An 8,885-nucleotide genomic window follows, 5' to 3' on the forward strand; every position below is an offset into this window, starting at 1 on the left:
TTAGTACCGGAGGGCGTATTCTTGATGCATTCCGAAGTTCATTGGGTCCAAAAATGGTGGAGGCTTTGATTTGTTCTCAAAATTGGTTGCAATCAAAGCCTATGACGTATGATTATAGAGTTGAAATACCAATAGAAGATGTCGCATATTATGATTCTATTGAATCGGGTAAGAATTTGTTTTATTATTATTATTTGTAATTTTATTTTTATTATCTATTTTAGAGTTTTTAGAATTTTTTAGTAATATTTACAACTTCTTTTAGCTTACTAATTAATCTAATATCATATTTTAATTTGTTTAGGAGCATCTTGGGTTACAAAACAAAGTTTACCTCCACCTAATTGATATATGATTACTTGGTAAGTTTGTTGTTAATTCCAAATCATCAATTATCTTTTAAGTTAGATAATATTTTAGTAATACACTTAATGTTTATTGATTGCTAATTTTTTACATTTAATGCTTAATGTTTAATGTTTATTTATAATTTTAATGTTTGTTGAAGGATGAATGGAATTTGGTTTATTGAGGTAGTGAGCTTGTGGTTGCTGCTGGTGGCTTTTCATGCAATGGAGAATGTGGAAGAAAACAATATTTAAAATAATTTTTATTTTTATGGATTATTAGTTTATTTAATTATAAGTTTATTTTAAAATTTTAGATTTCAAATATGGGTTGTATTTTATTTTGTAGCTAATAATGGTTGTAGACTTGTTATATACTTTATTTGTTGATGTATGGTTTATAATTGGGTGGTGGTAGTTGTAGATTTGTATTATAGTTGTATGATTATGTGTTGTATTATTTAATATGTTTGATGCTTAATAATTAACTTATTTGGTATTTTTGTTTAGGTGGATGGATGTATGTTAAAATTATTTAATTTAAAGAATAATTTGAAAAGAATATCTAATTTAAAATATAGATTGATGATTAAAAAGGCCTAAAAAATTTTTTATACAATTTTTGTCCAAAAAATACCAAATTCGAAATATATATATATATATATATATATATATATATATATATATATATATATATACAATTTGGGCCGAGGCCCAACACGAAGCCCAGACCGGCCCAACCCGCAAATCCAACCCAAACCGATCAAATATGGTCGGTTCGGTTCGGTTCGGTTTGTATATTGGGTTCGGTTCGGTTCGGTTATGTAACCAATCCAAACCGAATTAGTTGGTTAGGTTTAAAAAAACCCCAAAAACCGAACCAATCCGCACCGAGCCCACCCCTAGTTCTTGGACGATGATTTTGTATGCTCTTTCTGTTGGATGGTAACTATCCCAAAATACATATTTACTGTCGTCCTGGCACGTGGTCGGCTCCAATTGGTTACATAGTATTGCCACCTCCAGGTCCCCAGTACCACAACACCCTTTAATCGCATTTTCAAAGCCTAAAATTCAATAACACAAAAAAAAATTAATAATAATAATAATAATTAAGAATCCTTTAAAACATATAAAGATAAAGGATAGAAAAAAATTAGTAAAAAAAGAGCGTGATTTACCATATTTATTAGGATTGTTAATGATATCGAGAAGTGGATTGTAAACATCAATGTATAAGAAGTTTGCATTTGGAAGATTTTTATTAAGGTAATCAAGGTGTGCAGAGAGTTTAGAATTGAACAACAAGGCTGCTTGGTTGGAATCCTCTGCACAATCTCTTCGAAAGCCACCTAAAAGAGTTCGTTGAGATGGCACACATCCAACCGGTGGGGCACTGAAAACACCAAATCTTCGTACCCCAAGTCCGTACAGCGACTTAAAAAATTGAGAAGCATAGTTGAGCATGAGGTCAGTGTAAGAAGGAATATCATAATTCCATTTCCTAACACCGGTCGCAGAAAACGTATTTGCAATATCATTACTGCTTGCTACTACGATAATCAGACTCTTAGCCACGATAGACTTGCTTCTTTCCACTCCCACTATTGCATTCAGCTTCCCTATGTATTCTTTAAATTGTTCCAATTGACCAGATAATGTCGTTACGTCCTGTGTTTTTTTCTTTGTCAGACGAATTTCATTTTAAGAATATACAACATAAAATCAAGCTGATCATGTAAATTTGATTTTAGAAGAAAAATAATATAATTAAAAGAATATATAATACCACAAGTTTTGCCGTCAATGGGTCATATCCTACGCCGCCAACAGCGAAGCTAACACCAGTGAGGAGATCATTGGGCTGTAGGGATGGATCCAAGTAAGGGGGTATAAGCTCTTTAATTCCCAATTCTTCCGCTGATGATACACATATTATTCACTTTACAAACAATAAAAACGGAGCATCATTAAAAAGAGAGAAAAATTATGCATGTTCCCCAACAAAATAAATAAATTAAAGAAACAAATATTATTAACAACGTCTGTATGTGTGTACGTACTAAACAATTTTGTCACTATATCGTCAAGTAGATGATAAACTACATGATTGGCTGGCACTTCCACATTTTCTCTTTGGAAAAATTAATTTTCATATTAAATAATTTCAACTCACAAGGATTCCAAGGTGCAGTTGGCAGGCTATTATTTGTTATATAAAGCTAAGATTCGGTGGTCAAGTTTAATTAGTATAAATAAATAAATAAATATACGAGTTACGTTTTTTCAGGTAAGAATAAGCTAATTAACATGGCATGCAGGTGGAAAAGGTTAAAAAGTTGATACTTTAATTGATGAGTTAAATGTAAAAACATAATTAGGCAAGTGTCAATCCTTACTTCACTAGCATGCACTTGCTATGTTATAGGTTTCCAACAAAAGAAAAACAAAAATAGACAAAAAGTTTCAGTAGAGGGTAGAGAGGAGACCTATGAGGTCTGATGGGACCTTGCCGTTGGAAAATCTTCCGGTTGGTATTCCTCCTTTGAAGTCCTTCCCATAGGGAGGGAAATTGCACCTGGCCAGCGAATTCGGATTGTAATTATTATTCCCTGTGTCAGCTATAGAATCTCCGAACATAATCACTGCCGGAAATGATTTATTTGCTGCTATACTAATCCCACCTCCTTCTGCTCTGGACGAAACCATATAATAAACTGACAACACAAATAACAATAGTGTAATTTTGGACGTCCATGAGTATAAATGTTTCTTTTCCATGAAATGCATTTCTCTCTAACAAAACTCTGGCTTATTAATTGGGTTTCTTTCCAGTTCCAAATTAATCTATTAAGAAATGGAAGAAACTCACAAACTCATTTGTCGAACCTTGCAAATAATTGCATGGCTTTTCATGTCTTTATATAGTAATGATGATGAAGTTTTGTCGTTCATACTATTTTTTTATTGGTACAAAATTTAACGAATAAAATAATCCAACCACAAGTTCGTCATGCATGAATAAGATGCATCACATCAACTTTTTTTTTTTTTTTTCCTTTTCTTATTAATGTAGAACTAAAGATTTGAGACACCATAATTGATAAATAATGTATATACAATTTTACATAATACACCACAACAAACCTAATAAAATCAAGGCATCATGTAAAAATAAAATGCGTACTCGTCAGAAAAATAAACCGAAGTTATTGAACCTAATGGATATATGTTGCATGCTCACCAACTAAAGAGATACAAAAGAAGATGAAATAACAATCTAACAATACCTAAAATGTTATTAATAATGTGTACTACAGGGATTGTTATTAAGAATATATATTTAAATTTGAAAGAAAATAATTGAAGGGAAAATCGTCATTCATTGCGAATTCAATTGGTACATCAAAAACCACAAATTTCTTCTGGCTTCTCCTTTTTTTTGCATTTTTTTTTATTTGATGGTTTGTGGATCTTACTTCCCCTTGGGGGATACACCACCCAGCATTTATTGTACAATCGAGAGAAAGGAGAGACGATCTTGGTTAGAAGAGAGACTTATCCGGTTGTTGAGCTATAGTAGGTATCTCTTATATATAGTATAAAAATATATAGAATAAACAACAGCGAAAGAATATACCAGTCCCTTTTCTTTTCTTTTTCTAATTCACCTTTTGAATGATGGAATAATTAAAAAAATCATGTAAAAAAAGGTGCATATAGTCTTTAACAAGTACTATTCCAAAAGTGTTATTTTAATTAAATAAATATAGCGGTTAATGTGTTTCAAAATTAATAATACTTAGTACTTGATGATAATGTTTTTGGCGTGGGGTGATGATAATATGTTATTATCAATCAACGTAACGAACTATAAGTCCAAAAAACAATATTATTAAATATTCCCCTACTTTTCATATTCACTTATAAGTCGGCGAAGGGCAGCTCATCCACCATTCCTTGCCTTAATTTTTTTTTTTTTTTTTTATGATTTTTGGCTTTTTGGTCAATTCCTTGATCATGATTATCATTTATATTGCAACTTAGACTCTGTATATCACATGTCTATGTGTACATATAGATAATTGCAGTGTTCTAAAAGGTGTAAAGCATCGCAAAACAGCAAGGTCAAGTCTTAAGTTTTATGAACCTAGGCATGTCTAGGCAAAATCTAGGCGTGAAAAGGCATTTCACAATTATATTATTATTTTAATTATTATAAGGTTACTAAATAAACAAAATGATTCATATTTTAAATATCCAAATATATATAAGTCTATATTACTTTTGTATATGCAATAAACATGAATTAGCATGTAATTAATCATAATAGATTTATAAAAATTCATGTTTTTTAAGTTTTCAACAACATATTAGTTTCAAAATATATATATTATAAATCTACAAGTACCTAATAATTCCTAGACTAGTATATACTTTAGCTATTACCATAATCTACCTCTTGTTTAATTTTTTATTGAACTTTAATTCAATATCTACATCTTCATTCAACTCATCTTCCGTGTCATCCGATATAAAATCATTTTCCTTGGGCTCTTTAATTTCAATTTAATCATTTTTAGAACCTTTTTTAAGTGGTAATAGATCATTCTCTATTGGTAACATATCATTCTCTATCTTATCATCATTACAACCATGATTGTGCATTACTAGCATTATTTGCTCGTAGAGTTTCTAATTTATTACTCTTCTTTTTCTTATTCATCATTTTCAATTTTTTTTTGTTTAAGAAGAAAAACTTAATCTTAAAAAAAATTTCATTTTTTAATAATATTTTTTATTTTTTTATTTTTTAATGTCTTATGAATTGTTTTTTGACATTTTTTAAAAACTAATCTCGGAAAAAAAAAATTTTGAACAAAAAGGCGCGCATTAGGTGGGCAATGGAGCGTTAACCGTTTCTTTTTAAGCCTTACTACTATGCGAGGCATTATTTAAAAGTATCACGCCTAGACGGTATCTTATAACACTGGATAATTATTTATACATCTCCAGTTTGAAATATGCAAAAGAATATATACATCTTTACAATTAAACTGGCCAGGGGTTTCAATTAAAAAAATGTGTACCCTTTTTGGTTTCAATGAAATCTCTTTTCACAGCAAAAATTAAAAACATATAAAAATAAAAAAACTGGGCCAGGACTTTAAGGCTTGTTCAATATTATTAGTTCATGTTAACCAATAATATGGAAATATTTCGCTCATATACACCAAGAGGCGTTTCACATCCACACACACACACACACACACAATAGTGCACAATTTAAAAAAGTTGAGAATATATAGGAATAAATTTTTAGAGCCATTGCATTGAATTGATGTATTTAATATGACATGTAATTTAATGATTTAGATAATAAAACTCATTTTTTTTTAACTATATCCTTATTTAAACGGATTGGATATGTATTATATGTGTTGTCATATGTTTCATATATTCATGTTAGGCCAGTAATGCGATGTTGGTAAAAAGTTGAGCTAGAAGTAATTTAAAATCTAGAGAAAAGATAAATTAATGCTGCAGGCTTGTTCAATTTGCTAGGTGTAGACGCAATTTTGTTGATACGGGATTTGGGGATTGTTCCCTTCACCACGAAAAATAAATGGCTTCTTCATTGAGATGTTACTTAGAGAAAAGCATAGTACATATATATTTATATATATATATATATATGCAGCATGTGAATCACACGCTTCAGCGTCATGCAATTATTTCTACCGAGTTTATTTTCTAGTAAAACTAGCAAAAACCCACTGTTAATTGGATTTTAGGTAGTAAACTTCCAAACCCTACTGATAATGCACGGTTGAAACTCTTCAAAGTCATTCAATGGAACTTTACTGCTATACAATAAATGATTTCAATTTTACCCCGGGCTAATTCATTGTTTAAAGATTCCGAACGAGTTATTTGAAAGTTAAAAAAAAAAAAAGAGAAGGGAAAATAAAGGAGAATATATTATATAAGCTCCACTACAATATTATAACAATCTAGTTGATCAATAAAAACAAATTTCTTAGGTTAAAATAAATTTTGGTGGAGAAGTTCGTGTTGTTGCCCTCTTAAATACGAAGGGAACAAAGCATAAAAAGGAATTTTGGGTGAAAAAATAATTGCAGAAAGATGTACAGAACAAGGGGTGGACCGTGGATCCAATGAGTGTCCCATTCTATCGACATGTATTCGAAGTGGACCTTGGGCTTGCCCTCCAGCCTGCAACATATACACAATCGCCTTTTAACATGCAATTCTCTTTTATTCAGATTGCATTTCAATTGGGCCCACATACTGATTTGGTGGGCACCGCACGTGGTCCCTCATAAACTTTGCTCGATTATTGCTGTATAGTAATACTCTTTTTTTTTTGGGGTAATAAATATAATGACAATCATTGTAACCTCCAAACTGAAAATATTATTATAATTATTAATTAGCTGATAAGGAAAGGACTTTTTTGGATTTTTGAAGTCAACACACAGTGTTTGGTTTCTTTAAAATCTACAGGTGCTTTCCTGTTCTTGTCTCCAAAACTTAGTTATTCAAAATAAACTCCCGCATAATTTCATCTTTCTTTTCACTGGCTTTTTTCTTTTGTTTTGGGGGGCGGTGAGTGTGTGTAGAATCATTTACTAGCTAATTAACTTAATTGTCTTCCTTTTTCTCTTTATTTTCTTTAAATATATATCGCAAACATTAAAGTTTTTTATAAGCTTTTTTATAATACATATCCAAATTAAAGTATTTGAATGCAAAAAGTAATACGTTTGTCACTGTTGGACCTTGGTACAATTACATCACTTCTAGCTATCAGTAATTATAACTGGGGACCATAATTATATAAGGACTACGCAATAGATTCGATGGAGATTAGATTGCATTAGGAAACAACCGGATCTAATATCTATTGCTACATAAAAGGACAAAATTGTACGCATACTCGTAGAGTCATTTACTAGCTAACAATTACATATCCATTATCGTTATATATGTGTATAAATTATAATATATATATATATATATATATATATATATAGAGAGAGAGAGAGAGAGAGAGAGAGAGAGAGAGCTTGATTTCAAAATATTAAAGTTGCATTGCAAAAAAGTAATAATTTGCAGTAAAAAAGAAAATCTGAATGACATTCCCGAAGAAAGCGGGCACCTACCTCTTTGGAATGAATTCGATCGGTTACAACTACTTTGTTAATAAACGCAAAAGGGAAAGGGAAAGGGAAAGACCCCTCTGAGTCCCAGAATCCTACCCGCAAGTCAATTTTTATTAACCATTGTACTGTTGGATTTGCTCAGTGTCCCGTTTGTGTCATAAGCCAGTACAAACTGAGTTTTTTCCACTTCTATTCACTACCCTTTTTCAATCTAAACAAACCGTGAAGCGCGGGACTGCCATGTGTTGCGTCATTTTCTTTCATCTTCCTCTATTATTATTCTTCTTCTTATCTTTCATTTATTTATTATTATTTTTTATAAATATCTTGCTGGAACTTAGCAAGCTATAAACTTGTCTAGCTCCTGATGGTCCCCATGCACGAAAGCTCATAATAAGCCATTTATGATTTATATAACATATACATTGAGGGTACAGCTGGTACTTTCTTCTGGTTTTAATGGGCATTGATCAAACTGGCCCTTTGTTTTTGTCTGCACATGGTTCCTCTTATAGGCCACCTTCTTCCTTCCCCCATGGTTGGTCCACCGCTGCTCTTTTAAAACTAGCTACTCTTTTTTTCCCCACATGCTCGTGTATATGTACAATATATATATATATATATATATTTTAGCAAAAAATATATATGCTTGTTTCGTGTTTGTTTGTTTGTTTTTTTTTTTTTTTCTGCGTTTTAATTGATCAGCTGTGCGTTTAAAAACTATTGTGTTAGGAGTTGAAGAACACAGCAACTGCTGACGTTGAAACACAACTGGATCAGAAAAAGTGGAATCAATTCAACGAAGGCAATAATAAATATAGTTAGGTGTCAAAATTTTGGTGGATGTTTATCAACGTCAGATTTGCTTCCACGTGGGAGACGTTGTTAATATATATGTCCAAATTCCTTCCCTTCCCAACTACATTGCTGCCTCATTTTCAAAAATAATAGAACATGAACTACTACTACACAGGTGGCTGGACTTGTGGCGTAATATCAACTTCAGCCTGCAAGGAGCTATTTGTTCCTAGCGATTGGAATTTAGCATTTAAATGGCTTGCATAAAGCTTTCAAGACTTCAAAATCTAACAATTATTTCGAACAATGACACCTAATTAGAATTTTCTTAGTTTTTCACAGCACCACAAGAATTAGAGCAAATTAATATCTCTCTCGGAGGATGTTAACTTTTTGCATGAAATAATATTAGAGTTACCAATCTTTTTTAATAATATATAAGTGGTTAAAAATAAATAGGATCCACTACGTGATAGCATCGAATGAGCCTGTATATATATATAGTATTACTCAATCATAAAAAGTTGCACATGTAGGACCGTAAAGATACGGA

The 8,885-nt window shown here is 31.3% G+C and overlaps 1 protein-coding gene across 1 annotated transcript; it reads right to left on the reverse strand.

The window, feature by feature from the left end:
- Positions 1-3,213, reverse strand: LOC107422304 (GDSL esterase/lipase EXL3-like). The gene is made up of 5 exons (XM_060817022.1): positions 2,837-3,213; positions 2,137-2,267; positions 1,529-2,018; positions 1,248-1,414; positions 1-63 (listed from the first exon to the last, which is right to left on the reverse strand). The coding sequence occupies exons 1-5, from the start codon at positions 3,135-3,137 to the stop codon at positions 1-3; spliced, it is 1,152 nt and encodes a 383-aa protein (XP_060673005.1). The 5' UTR covers positions 3,138-3,213.
- Between the last annotated feature and the right edge of the window lie 5,672 nt (positions 3,214-8,885).

This window comes from Ziziphus jujuba, chromosome 5 (assembly GCF_031755915.1).
Source record: "Ziziphus jujuba cultivar Dongzao chromosome 5, ASM3175591v1".
Classification (NCBI taxonomy): domain Eukaryota; kingdom Viridiplantae; phylum Streptophyta; class Magnoliopsida; order Rosales; family Rhamnaceae; genus Ziziphus; species Ziziphus jujuba.

Coding starts and splice junctions, on each gene's coding strand:
- LOC107422304 (XM_060817022.1), bottom strand. CDS start 3,137: ATGCATTTCATGGAAAAGAAACATTTATACTCATGGACGTCCAAAATT. Junction 2,268..2,836: donor GGTCCCATCAGACCTCATAG/GTCTCCTCTCTA, acceptor GTGTATCATCAG/CGGAAGAATTGGGAATTAAA. Junction 64..1,247: donor TCATCGTCCAAGAACTAGGG/GTGGGCTCGGTG, acceptor AACAAATCAAAG/CCTCCACCATTTTTGGACCC.